Genomic DNA, 15,409 nt, shown 5'->3' on the forward strand with positions numbered 1-15,409 from the left:
TTTTCCGGTTTTTATATTAGGTACCAACAGAATGTCACTTGATTTCGACAAGGGTCTTCTATTTCAATTGGACGGAAATTTGACCTTTATTTAGGCGGACAAATGACTTATTTAACCTTGTTGTTCACTTAAGGGTGTTCATAAGGGCGGAAGGGATTCATGTCGTACACGTGCGTAGGGTAGAAGTATCGTTTTTGGCCACCTTAAGACCGTTTTTGGCCAGTTGAAATTTGACGTAATATGTAAAAAGTTATAGTATTACGTTACGAAACGAATAAAGTTTGTACCTAATGAAGAATTATATTTTTTCTTTTACAAATATAAAATTTTACTCGCAAATGTGATGAAAAACATTGTATGTCGCACGGGCGGTACTAGAATTACGAACATCGACTCATTAAAGCCCTCAGTCTTCGACTTCGGGCTTCTAATAGACTCTCGTTCGTAATTCCTTATTTACCGCCCTTAAGACACATTGTACTATTCTTTATTTCCTCGCATGTGTGATGAAAAGTAGTGTTCAACTCGAGTGTAAATGATCAATTACAACCCTTGTTTATCAATCTACTATTAAAGGGCAGAACTCTAAAAACAATCTAGGTTGACTGGTAGAGATCCCTTAAAGGGATAAGTTCGTCTTTGTACATATATCTAATTGTTTGTCAATTGTGTTTGTTTACTTATTTTGTACAATAAAGAGTTTACATACATGAAACTACCGTGAGACTCACTCATATCAAATATAATGACCCGGATAACTCACGTCTTAAATCGAGTTTAGCTCGACATGTTTCGGGCTAATCCGTAGCCCTTCGTCTTCGGAGCAACGCGACTCAGCGGCTGCTGCAGTGCGCGTGTTGCAGCAGCCGCTGAGTCGCGTTGCTCCGAAGACGAAGGGCTACGGATTAGCCCGAAACATGTCGAGCTAAACTCGACTTAAGACGTGAGTTATCCGGGTCATTATATTTAATATGAGTTTACATACAATCTTAAATCATGTTAATAAAACGTTGAAGCTTTAATCAACTTTCGTGTAATCAAAGTGGCGTGAAATTAGACCGGTTTTCTCGCTAACCGTCAGGATTAGTGTCGGTGGCGCCTAAGCCCTGCCAGTCTTACAGGTCTTAGGACCTTCGCACGAGAGCTTATAAAGCATCGCATCAAAATCTGACGTTGGCGCAACCTTAGCTCTCTTTCAACGTCCTTTATAAAGCTATTAATTTTATTTGTGGACCCACTGAAATCAGCGTCGTGGCACCATGTGCCATGACACAAGCTGAGTGGAGTCCTTTTTTATGACAACTTCTTTTTATGTACGCATAGCAGACAAACGAGCAGACAGTTCACTTGATGTTAAGTGATTACCGTCGTCCATGGACATTCGCAGCACCATCAGGACTGCTGATACATTGCCAGCCTTGCAAATTGCATTTGTACATATTTAAGGTTTTGCTACAATATAATTATGTGTATTGTAGTTGTTAAGAAACAGTAAGTATTTTCTATTCTATTCCATTCATTTTTTATAATTAAGTGACGAGCTCGATAGTTAAAAAAACTAAAAAATACGGTTTAATGGTAACTGCCTAACTGCTCCATGGAAATTACCTTTAATCAAAACCATAAGACCATTTAAAAGCCCAAACATGGCTTGGTTACATCATTCTGTCTTGGAGTTCCAGTGACTATCTTCCTACACCATGAATAGATCAGCCAAATGGTACCATAATTATTGTACTGTCATCAGAACTACGCATAATTCCCGAATTTCATATCATTACAATATAATAAAAAGTGATTGCAAATCCAGTTAAAATATTCCATCACATTCATTGATAAAATAGTTATATTATTGAAGCTTAATAATACATTTATTTATGCGTGTTAGAAAAGCGCCGCGTTTTAAAAGAGCTATGATATCAATAAATACATGGTTATCAATTTGTGTTATAACAGTTTTTAATCGACGCTGAAAAAACTCGTCTGCTCGTATGTAATAAAATTGTAAATTTAATTTAAAAATCCATGTCTGTCTAGTCTATATTATTTAAAGTGCAGCCGAGTTCACAAAACTGACAAAGTGCGAGTAAAGGGTTCAGAACAAAAAAATCCAGCCAAAAAATAGGTTCGTATTTCACAGTTTTTCTATGAAAAATACGATTTTTTTTAGGCATTAATGCTTTTCGGACTTTTTCTGTTACTTATTCTATGATTATGAGGCCGTAATTCATGCCTATTTTAATAATTATTTGGCAACGGGTACCTTATAAATTCTAATTTTCAAAGGATTGGTTTAAAAATATGATTTCAAAAGGTTGCATCTTTTAATCACACGAACTAAGAAAAATATTTTTTTACAGCCCCTAGTAGGTAATTTCAGAAATAAGTATTTGATATTAATTTCAACTTAAAACTTCCACACGTTCTTGAGCAAAAGGGTCTGACGTACAGACTTTGACAATCAGAGACTATATGCATCTTTGAATTATTTAGATTAGGAATTTTATTTATTATTAACTCAGGGACTTTCTACATCCCCTTGGTATATAGTAATTTTATTATTAACTCAGGGACTGTATACATCCCCTTGCCATATTTAAGGCTGTATATTGTTAAGCTTATGGATTTTATACTTGTATATTTTTAGTTTCATTTCTAGTCACAGGCCCAAGTCGATCCCATAGAGCTTATGGGAACGGAAGCAATACCATGTCCTCGGTACCGCTCTGCTTTCAGAGCATGACATGAGTTCGTGTGAGCTAACTTTGGGGGCGGCAGACGTGAGCTTGCCTTCGGAATCCAAAAGCTTAATGGTTATTTGACCTAAAATGTAAATTTCAGATTTTTTTATTTTATTTATGACGGTGGAGTGGAAGCAGTCTACACTTCCACTGTACGTAAATAATAGTTAGTGTTTAGTTTTGTAACTAAGGGACCCCATAAATCCCTGTATTATTATTATTATTTTTTTTGTATTTTTTTTTATTTAATTGAATACTGTAGTTTTTAAGTATTTTATTTGTAATTATTTTATGTTGAAAAAATGACTTTCTGCCAAGTTTCTCGCGGCGCATTTTTCTTGGCAATGATGGTCTTTCCGAAAGCGCTGGTAGTTGAAAAAAATGACGTGTAAAAGTGCCCATTGCGGCCTATTTACTGAATAAATGATTTGAATTTGAATTTGACAGAAGGACAAATAAATAATCCTGTAAGGGTTCCTTTCCCCTTGGGAGATAAAAAAACCTAAAAACGAAACGTTTTATAAGTTAGTTACCACTCGTATTTGATTGGTTTTAACGTGTTTTTACGTCATCATCATAATTTTAAAGTATGGCTTTGCTTTACCAACCGGCAGTGTGTGTCTAGTTCTTCTTTGGTCTTGGGTAGGCCGACTGGTGTTTTGGGGATCTTTTCCACACATATACCCAATTCTTTCGGGTCACAGCTGTCTGTCTCGCCCAGCGTGGCTCCTTTACTACCTGTACAGAAAGAGTACTGTATTAGAGCTGACGCCATGAACCTCAACCGCACAGATGGCTGGTGAAAACAATAATATAGCTCCGACCAAGGAATAGCCGTATCGAAATTGCTAATGTATATATAATATACATACATATAGTCACCCGTAATTGTTTTACAGTCAGTAATACAATTGTTGAAAAAAAAAAATTCTTTGAATTTCCCTGCACTTTTTGAAGTCGGATAAAACGGCCCCACACTTCGTACATTTTGGTTACATGTAGGGCTCTGCTAACACTGGATAGGTATTTATAGATATATCCAGCCGTTTAAAACATGGTACATTTCATGTAACTAAAAGGTATATGGAACCCTCCGTGCCCGGGTCCGACTTGCATGAATATGTGTGAATGTACTCATGACGTTTTCCATCGAAATGCGAACGTAGACACACATTTTTCCGCCTAAATTATGACATAAATACAATTCTAATTTCAGCAATGTCAGAATACCAATTAAAACTTCTATCGCGGCCACTTCAAAAGATAGGTACCAGAAGGCCCGATATTTTAACAATTTCATTCTTAACTTCTGACGTTTTCGAAACCATTTTATTTTACTTTGCGTTAGTAATTTAAACAACATTTTACTTAAATTTAATAAAAAGTTCTCGGAGGGCTTAACTGAAATTAAGCTTAAATTCAAGTATTCGAAGAATTTATTTAGAGAGGGCGAACACAAATTTGTAGATTATTTAAAGAGTAGGGTACCTACAATAAAAAAAATCTTCATAATGTTACGATTTAGAACAAAAATATTGATGTTATTTTTTTTCGATGGATGCAAGTGGGGTGCCGTGCCGTTCATTGTGACGTTCTAAGGGGGAGGTCTTTGTGACAAAGATTTTGTCTAACAGTGGGAGTTTTCCGGTAGAGGATGATGAGGATGATTTTTTTAACTGTGGAGGGTTTGTTAACGCTTAGAATTATTCTTATTCGCTGCAAATCGTGATGTCTTTTGCAGGTGTATGCGCTTGTTTTCCTTCGTCAAAATGGTCATGGTAAATTTCATGAATCCACACATTAATTCAGAAAATCACAGGTGCCTTCGGGTTCGAACCAACACAGTGAGTCTGAGAGGCCATAGATCATGTAAACCATTAGGCTAACAAGCCTCCTTATCTAAACAAAAAACTACCAAGCTGCCTAAATTGAAACAACATCAACAATTTATACCCGATCAAATGCTGCATCGTTATCTTTATTTTGTAAGTAAGCACGCCATATTTATACCTGGGGCCGTAAAACTCGTACCGCCCGGATAATTTGGAGACGTAATCTTTCGCATTAAGCGTTATTCTCCGACCATTCTCTCATAAATAGCTTGGTAGCGTACTGAACGATGATGAGGGTGTAAATAGAACGTATGTATATCTATTTATATCAAAGTGACAATACCTAACCCAATAACATAAGGATAAAGATGATAAGCGAAACTCCTACAGCTGTAATGTATTCCACGAAACTTTAATTAGGTAACGTAAAAGTAACAGTCGAAGATTAAAAAAACATTGACTTGTAACATCTATAGCTATTTTTTAAAGTGAGCGCATTGATCTGTACAGTAATTGCAAATTCACCGTACTATCCCACCAACTAACCGAGTTCCTAAATCGAATAGCCAATATTTCGAGTGTGATGTTTGGTGTTTTTTCACTGCTTTTCATTTCGACTACAATTTTTTTTCGACGGCGACGACGACTTCCAAATTAAAAAATATACCTACATACCTATGTAAGTATAATGAGAAAAAATATATCGAATAAAAGAAAACTAAAATGAATAGTAGAAGAAAATTTTACAATTCATAAAAGACAAAGTCACTTTTTTTTAAGCATAGGTCGGACACGTCCGAAATAGGGTTCCACCATAGCATTTACGAAAAAATTAGGTAATACTTACTTTTCTAAGGATTTCGTATATTTTATACCTTAGGCTGCTATTTACTCTTAAACTACTAATAATTCTCAAGAAAACTTAACCGTTCTAGTTTTCCTTGTAAGTTTGATACCATCCTGATTTTTTTTTTTAATTTCCACAGACCGGTTAAGATTTTAGAGGGTTCGATTTTAATGAAAATTTGCACTTTAAAGTTGAATATTTTGCAAACAAATCACTAAATCGAAAATCGTTTTAGCAACCCCCTAATGGTTTTAAAAGACCTATCCAACGATACCCCACATTACAAGATTGGATGAGAAAATAAATCACCCCCGCTTTACGTCTACGGGAGGTTCACTAAAAAAATTTTTTTTGATTTTTTTATTGTACCATTTTGTCGGTATAGTTTACAATATATTCGTGCAAAATCACAGCATTCTAGCATTGGTAGTCCCTGAGCAAAGCCGCGGACGGACAGACAAACAGACAGACATGGCGAAACTATAAGGGTTCCGTTTTTGCCATTTTGGTTATGGGACCCTAACAATTGACTTTATTGTTAAGTAATAAATTACCCAACCAGCAAAATCCCTCTTACAACCATCTCAAAACTATAAATTTTCACTCTAATATTGGTTTTATATCATCGTATAAGCCTGGATTTGGGCACAAATTATAAGCGTATTTATTTTAACATCGTCCTAATATCAGTCTTATTGAATACTGATCGCATTTACAATAATCTTTACAAAACTAATTTAAGCTGCCTTAGGCTAATATCGCTTTTACGTAAGTATTTTGTAAGCCTGCATAGGCTTATATTGGCCCAACGTTAGAATCTTGTGAGCCTAAACAAGCTTATTTTGATTTTATGTACGACCACACGAAATTTTGAAACATTCCGCGTGCATTATGCTCGGTGAGTGAACTGCAGCGTGGCATAAAATATTGTAGTGACAAACTGAATGCAAGTATAATAATAGTAGTAATATTAATAACGTGTTTGTTATCATTGGTGGTTCTTTATGTTGCGCGGTAAGTATTTACGTTGGAAAATATTATTTACTGTAAAGTAGACCCTGTTTTACGCTTCAAATTTCATGCGCCCACTCAAATAATCAATTAAAATAGTATTTTCTATCCTCGTATATTTTTTATTTCTATAATTGTAGTGAAAATGATGCCATTGTTATAGTTGCACTTTTCCAGCGCACTATTAGACTATTGTAAGATCATTTACTCTAATATTAGCATTCTGAATACCAATGGTACGGCCATGTTGAATTAATTTAGGGTTCCTTGATTTACCTACATAAAACATGAACTGTTTAACCCTTACCTGATTTTATCCTAACCTGATCACTCGACTTTATAAAAACAAATATACTAAAAGTTTTTACTTTTTATTTAAGTGACAACGTTGGTGATGTAAATGGCTGAGAAGAAGATGAAAACCATAAAATCAAACAAATATTAGGAAACTGTTCACATAGGGAAATAATATAAAGAAAGTCTCAGATCGAAGGCGAGGGCTATAAACAAGCTATCTGAGGCTTTCTTTATAATTTCCCGTGGTGAGCTTATGATGTTAAGCGGAATAATATCTGGAATGCACGTTAAACGTTCCAAAATATCATTCAGACTTCATCAAGCTACTATGCCAATACATTCCTATCCTAGAGACAACTCACTAATGTGTACTGTCTCTTTGTTTGTTTGAAGCAGTGTTCGTGCATCCTTTGGTAGAACATTATTTAATCTTCTGTTTAAAATACATAGCAATCCATTTACGTTTGCACGTGGTACATAAAAGTTTAAAGCCCATTTTTGTAAATCACTTTTTAAGGCAAAAGTTTTTTCATAATCGGTTTCGTCCTCGGTCGAAGATTTATTTTCACTGACATGATCTATGTCACAGACTGAATTGCTGTCCTCTATATCGACTTCTTGCATGAAATCAAATCCTGCAGAACCCTCACCAATATTTTTCTCAACACTAACTCGTCTGGTGTTTTTATGTTATGTCTGACATTCTTACAAAAGCCTTTATCAAAACCATTATAAAATCAAATGAACTAATATCATTCTAATATCTTACTAAACTATTGCTATTGATCTTATAATAGCTTTAAACAAGATCAAAAAAGTACACGCTTATAATGTTCTTATGTTATGCTGATATTAGTCTGACCTTCTTACAAGAGCATTTATCAGGACCATTATAAAATCAAATGAACTAATATCATTCAAATATCTTACTAAACTATTGCTATTGATCATATAATAGCTTTAAACAAGATCAAAAAATCATACGCTTATAATGTTCTTATGTTATGCTGATATTAGTCTGACATTCTTACAAGAGCATTTATCAGGACCATTATAAAATCAAATGAACTAATATCATTCAAATATCTTACTAAACTATTGCTATTGATCATATAATAGCTTTAAACAAGATCAAAAAAGCATACGCTTATAATGTTCTTATGTTATGCTGATATTAGTCTGACATTCTTACAAGAGCATTTATCAGGACCATTACAAAATCAAATGAACTAATATCATTCTAATATTTTACTAAACTATTGCTATTGATCTTATAATAGCTTTAAACAAGATCAAAAAAGTATACGCTTATAACGTTCTTATGTTATGCTGATATTAGTCTAACATTTTTACAAGAGCATTTATCAGGACCATTATAAAATCAAATAAACTTATAGAATGGTGCTATAAGAACAGATATTCTCAAGTACAATGAGTCTTCGTAAATGTTATTGTAGGAGTAAGAGGCTTATAATAGTATTATAAAATGAGCTTATATACATATATGAGACTAGTTTATAAGATAGAGAGTTCTTGAGTCTGTACTAGCTTATCTAAGGCTAATATAAGAGCAGTAACATGTTCCAAAACAATTATAAGAGCGCTATAAGCCCACCACTCTCATAAAGTGCGCAATCCAAGACTTTTTTGCTGGTTGGGTAGTTAACAGAATTTGAAATGTTCAAAATAATGATTAGAGACAAAAAGTACATAAAATAGCAATTTTAGTCAGTTTATTTCTATAACGAGTAAGTTATCATTATCAAATTGAACTAAGCTGTACAGAGATAGGCTGTGTGGACATATAACATTGTCATTTAACTACCGATTATTTTTTTACTTATATTTTTTTTACTTTTTTGTTTATATTAAATGATATTGTAACGGATAACTTAAGTCTTAAATCGAGTATAGCTGGACATGTTTCAAATTAGCCCAAAACATGTCGAGCTAAACTCGATTTAAGACGTGAGTATCCGTTACAATCGCAAGTGCCAGTGATTTTACCGGCTGTCTTACTTTGTTCGCCAGAATAAACGAGTAGTAGCACAAGTACTGGTTAGTGGTCGGTAGAAATAGAAAATTAGTTGAAAAGTAAGAGTAAGAAAATCGATGTTACTTCAATGTGCGACCCACAAAGTACATTCACGTACGAGTAGTCTATCTCGCCAGTATGCCTGTAGTAAGATTAGTTTCTAAGACTAATTAACCGCACTAAAAATTAAATAACTATCATCTGTAATCCTATCAGTTGTGTGGTACTCTTGGGCATTTGCTACGGGAAGGCGTAGACCGCTACGCGGCCGTTACGCCGTAGCGGGTCTACGTTCACGAGCCATAGAACTCGGCTCGTTATATTTTATGACGTAGTTAGCTGTTGTAGGCTTTTCATACAGTTTATCTTCACGCACAGAAGTTATTTGAGAGGCTAAATGCAAGCTAATGGACCGTCGCTAATCCGTCCGGATTTATTAAGCGCATGCTCAATTTAAATTAATGTAGACGTCACACCGCCAGCCGCATTCTATTAAGACTTTACCTAATTTTCGCAGCTGAAACCCTTGTTTATTGCTGTTTAGCTACGAGTACTAGCTGTTGCCTGCAACTTTGTCTTCATCCCATGGGGCTTTGTACTATTTCTATCCTTCTAAGTCCTTTTTAAAGTACAAATCAACTTCAAGAATTACTGCCAAACGTGAAGTTTATATTTTTAATGAAAACGACCTTCTACGAGTATCATGTTAGGTTAATTTTAAAAACGAAATATTTACCGCATCTGAGACAATGGAAAGTCATCACCATCAGCCAGAAGACGCTCATTGCTGAACAAAGGCGGCCTTAAAACGCCACAATGAAAATGGAATGTGGCCTATGTAAATGATAAGTGTAGCTTTCTATTGGTGTAAGATTTCTTAGATCCGGTACCTATAGGCTATGGAAGCACTAGGTAAACTCTGGAGCTTTCCTGTCTACTTGCTTTTTTACAAATAAAAGCACAAATCCAGTATTTTAGTATAGATTTAGGTTGCTGGATTTTATTGTTGACAAAATACAAATCATTATGTAATAACTACCATATTATAGTAAAGTATTGTTCATTAATGAAGAACTTATAATATCGATACAATATCCAATATTACAAAACTGGGTATTGTCTTTTCAGTCTGCGATACACTACTTTGTTAGTTGGGATCCAAGTAGAAACTGATATGAACAATAGTTTAAAGTAGACTATAGAAATACAGCGCAAATACAAAATGTTATTGTTATTGGATGATAACTGTGGTAACGTAAGAACGAGTACATTTATCATCAGCTGATCATCTGTATAATAATGTATTGTACAATATTTTCAAATATAAATTAGTAGAATCGCCGAAAAAAAATAGTTTGTTTTTGGAGCAGAAAATCGTGAGTTAAACTCAGGCTTGCTCCTCGAAATTTTTAGGAATTTATTTGTGAAATTGCTTTTGAAATTTGCTACGAGCGTTTCAGTCAACGACAACATCGTAAGGAAACCTAGACACTCCTGCAAAGAACTTCAATGGTCTGAGTGAAGTTCCAGATACAACAGGCCAAACTCATTGTTAAAGGAAGCAGTGCCCAGCAGTGGGTCGTTTGAATGTCGGAGAAAATGATGCATCACTGGGTAGGTATGTAAGTAAATAATCCCACTCATATAATGAATACGAAAGTCTGTAAGTCTGTTTGTTTGTTACCTTATCACGTCTAAACGCTGAACCGATTTATAAGAAATTCGTTATACTTACAGATAGTTCGAGTCCTGAGGATAGATATAGATGTATACATAGGATAGTTTTTATCAGGGAAAATTGCATAGTTCCAGCGGGATAGCCCTAAACGTATTCTACGCGGAGGGAGTCGCGGGCTACAGCTAATAATCACGTAATCTTCCGACAGTTTTGAATTTGTCTGAACTTATTTATTGCTATCAAAGAGGATAAAGATTATTTGATGTTATGTTCGACAATAGCATATTAATAGGTATTGCGTCATCTGAAATTAGTAAGTTGATAACATATGCGAACGTTTTTCATCTATTTCTATTTCAATAATAATCTGGATCACATACCTACCTATTTTTCTTGAAACGAAAGTGATGATGATCTATTATTGCTAATTTTTGATTATAATAAGTAGTCATTCCGTAGGATATTTAGATTCAGCATACATTATAATATACTAACCAAAAGAAAACAGGACGTGAATTTTATGGGTAAAACATTACACATTACACATTTGACATTTGCTGTCTGGAAAATGGTTTTATCAATACAACATAACATAATGCAAATATTTCCGTTCCATTAAATATATTCAGATAAAAACGCAAACGTAGCTCAGAGAATCAGCAAGTTGAAGTGGCAGTGGGCTGGTCATATCTGTCGAAGAACCGAGTAAGCGAGTTCTTGAGTGGAGACCGCGTCTGGGCAAACGGCGCCCTCCGGCCAGGTGGAGTGACGATCTGCGAAAGGCTGCTGGTAGAAGCTGGATGCGTCTAGCCGAAGACAGGGTGCAATGCTCTTTGGGGGAGGCCTATATCCAGCAGTGGACTGCTATAGGCTGATGATGATGATGATGATGATAAACGCGTATTTTTGATTTCATTTTACCGATGAAACTCAAGTGGCCTTATTTTCTTTTGACTAAAGCAAAGCCGAGACGAGAGATATACTTACTTCATCTTTGTCTGATGCGACATTATTAGTATTTTGCTCCCTTTTTGCCTCATATTTATCTCGTCTCGTTGGCTTTGCTTTGATATTACATACACAAGGTGTCCTCAATATTTTTCTTTGTTATAAATTTAGAGCTGTCACAAAATTCCGGCGCAGCGCAGGTTGTTTCAGAAAGTAATCGTAACTAAATATAAAGTCCGATATTGATTCGGACGATTTTCCGAACATCGAGCAAATCAACAAATTAATACTTTTGTTTACAGATTGGCAAACAACGAGAAATCTTAAGGTAAGGTTCAAGGTTGTATTGTTTAGATAAAGTATTCCGTGTTTCTTGTTACCTATATGAAAATAGATGTCACATGTCACAATTAACAGTACAGAAGAAATTAACAAAACATGTCGAGCTAAACTCGATTTAAGGCGTGAGTTATCCGGGTCAATATATTTAATACAGGAGTACCTACCTGGTACCTATTTTTTACAGAGCTCAAAAACAGGAGGTTATTAAATTCGACCCCTATAGGTAGGTGCGTTGTATACCTATGTCAGTTAATACCAGCTTATAAACGTGTGTTGAATTTCATAAGTCTATACGTGTCTATACATACATAGACTTAGTTTTCTCTGCTCATTTCTCAAAGAAGTACAAGTCCACTGGATACTCCAATTTTAAGAAATAGTTTTATGAAGGTCAGTTGAGTAACTTTCGAGATAGCGAGTTAAGTGTGTATCAGTCACTAAGAAAACGTGCCATTGACTTCAAACCGTAATTCTAAAACATTACATACGCGTCAAATACAATAAAATAAAATAAAATATACTTCAAAAATAACTAAAAGAACTAAAAAGGAAGAAATAACAGCTTGATCCTTTAAAAAATCTAAAGTAATGGCAACTATTTTATGAAGGTGGAAAAACTAAAGTACTTACATGTTTCAATCATATTTTCTTAACTTTGTTTTGATTAAAAAACTGCATCAAAATCGGTTCATCCGTTTGGGGCTATGATGCCATAGACAGACACACACACAGTTGTCAACACGCCTCTTTTTGCGTCGGGGGCCAAAATAAAACAATAAGATACCTAATCAAATAACGGAAAAAACATATGATCACAATAACATACAATCAGAATAACAATCTTATTATTATAAAGAATACCAATAAAGGAACATAAAATGAAATTAAGATTGGTTTTTGGAATCTTTTTGTATTTTTTATTTCAATTCCAAATATTTACTTTTACGGTCATCCCGGAAATACATCAAATCCAAGCCATAAACTGTTTAGCGTGTAGCATGTACGAAATACCGAAAATGCATCTATACCAAAAATGACCTGAAATAAAATAGATGAAGGGAAAAAATGAACGGTATAGATGTCGCTAGCGCATAAGTAGGAAACAAGCTGAGATATGTGGTGCATAGGGGAAATTCGTGTCTGTACCGTTGACCAGCAGTGGTGTAGCGGTATAGCACGCGGTACGGAATACCGAGGACCTGGGTTCGATTCCCAGTGCTGGTCTTATTTTTCTGGTTTTTCTGTGCATCTATATTTCAGTTTGTATTTTCAATTTAGAAAATTTATCATTGTAAAATCAATTTTGATTAAATAATTATCTGTAAAATTAAAAAAGAATTTGCTAGATTTATTCTTCTTTGAGATGTCAGAATGAGTTACTGTTGTTCTAAAAATTAAGGAAAACACAGATTAAAATCACAAAAGGAGACGAGAACAATATCTTTGAGTCTCGATAAAATAGGTAATAAAATCGACTGTCGAATGCCCAAATTGAAGGCAGTAGGTAGTCAATTGTGTTTACTAAGGTCGTGCTGCCGATCAAATTCACCTTATTGTTGCAAGGACAAGCTACTAAATACGAACTGGCTGACGCTCTAACTGTTCAAAAAATAAACCTTCGTCGTGTAAGGGGAATATTTAATATCCGGTGTCACTTTATTCTTTATTAAAAGTTCGTGTCTTTATTAAGAGCAGGAAGTACGAAGTTAAAAAGGGGGATAATGTTTGATGGGAGCATAATAATTTAGGACAGTTTTACGAAAGGCACGAGGGCAAAAGGGTTGGTACGTATCGTGGCAAAAAGACGGATCAACAAATTCAATTCAGTTTTTATGCCTTTTTTACATCTCGAGCCGAATGCCAAATGTAAATTAAATGTTGGAGTTGGTGTCGTTGTAAGTTTTTTACGTATATGAAACATACTTATTTATATAATACAATACAATACAATAAAATGACTCTTTATTGAACACCAACACACAGTACGCAACGCAGTACAGAAAACTGGTATATTATTGAGTTTTCCACGGTAAGGAAATAGCAGCGATAACGCTTCAGAGCCATCTCTTCTGGGCAACCTCTACAAAAGACAGGAATATATATTAGCAGCTTGAAGCAATATCAGAAATACATAGGCTAACCATACTGCATATAATACACATACACAATAAATCTAAATAAATAGATACACAGCAACATATAAATAAAGTAACTTGGTATAACTCTTATGCGGAAGATGACAGATAGTGCTTCGAAAGCATAGATTTTAAAAATATCTTTTGTTGTAAGCTTTCGCGATTTTCATTGAAAGTTATTATAATGAGTATTGATTGCTCTCTACCAGGTCTACTCGCGACCACGGCTGCTGCAATAGGGTCGAAACATTGAAGTAATTTTAGCAATTATTTATTTATCGCGTTATTGTGTAATAACTGTTTTTTCAGGTTAATTTCATTTTTTTTATTCAGGTCCTACTTTACGGTGTCAAAGATTCTTAAAACTTGTATTATTTTCTTTTATTGAACATCTAGTATATGCTAACTAGATCAGCGATTGTAGATACGGTCGGTTTCCCAAAATTGATGTATCCACTTATTCATGTTAGTACCAACATGGACGACCGAGCTTCGCTCCAGAGTACTTTTTTTAATCGTGTGTTTTTTGAGAAGATTATGTATATGACTACGTTTTTAAAAACTAAATGTTATTTAGTAAATAAATCTAAATAAAGAGAAAAGTAACAAACTAAGTCTTGATTTGGCCTTAAGATCTCCGGTGTACAAGTCTTGCGCTATACGAGTATACCGCCCAGCCAACAGATTGATGTCGGAGCTGTCGAAATTACCGAAAACCGATCATATTCCGTGTGTTTTTCAAACCATTATAATTCAAAAAATTGCGTTTTCCCAGGTATGGGACAAAGCCAGGTCGACTGTTCGCCCACGAATGGCCCCATGTAAGTAGCAAATTGGGCTCCACAGAAAACCAGCGTTGCTGTAAATTACGTACTCGTATTATGCTGAGTGGAGGCCTTTTTGGTGTCGTGTCATCGCGTAACTTAGTTTTTATTGTTAGTTTGTGTTCTAGTCTTAATACTGTATTGATGGAACAAAATAAATATTTCTTTCTTTCTTACTATTTTTTTTCAAAATCGTTAGAGTCGTTGCCGAGGTCCCTATATACATGTATAAATAAATAAACAAGATTTGCTCTTTTAAAGGTATAAACGTTTGCATAGAAAAGTGGTTATTTCATGTTTGGCTACCGACTATACGTAATTTTTTTAGGGTTGCGTACACACGACATTGTCCATCTGAATTTTTAACTGACTTCAAAAGAGGGAGGAGGTTCTATGTTCGACTGTTTTTTTTTTGTTTTCTTTTATGTTGTTCACCGATTACTCCAACAATCGTGCCTCAGCACGAGCCAGCAGGTGTGGAACTATAGACGTCTACCTCAACTATATAGGTACTATGTATTGTGCTTCAATCACTCCTGCTGGCTCGTGCTGAGGCACCGACATCAAACTATCAAACATCAATTATTACTTATTGCTGTACGTAATTAGGCCTTAAAACAATCATGTGACCCTATTATGAAACTCGGACGCCCAATAAAAAAAAACTTTCATATGTACTTACATTATAATAACTTCGAAGTCAATTTTACGTAAAGGTC

General features: G+C 34.8%; 1 protein-coding gene across 5 annotated transcripts in view; it reads right to left on the reverse strand.

The window, feature by feature from the left end:
- LOC141436075 (uncharacterized) overlaps positions 1-15,409 on the reverse strand; it is a gene marked incomplete at its 3' end in the record, with an annotated part of 52,244 nt that overhangs the window by 8,409 nt on the left and 28,426 nt on the right. For all 5 annotated transcript variants that reach the window (XM_074098922.1, XM_074098921.1, XM_074098920.1 and 2 more), the window contains 1 exon segment: positions 3,350-3,479. In XM_074098922.1, coding sequence (XP_073955023.1) covers positions 3,350-3,479 — 130 coding nt within the window.

The sequence above is a fragment of the Choristoneura fumiferana genome, chromosome 16 (assembly GCF_025370935.1).
Source record: "Choristoneura fumiferana chromosome 16, NRCan_CFum_1, whole genome shotgun sequence".
NCBI lineage: Eukaryota > Metazoa > Arthropoda > Insecta > Lepidoptera > Tortricidae > Choristoneura > Choristoneura fumiferana.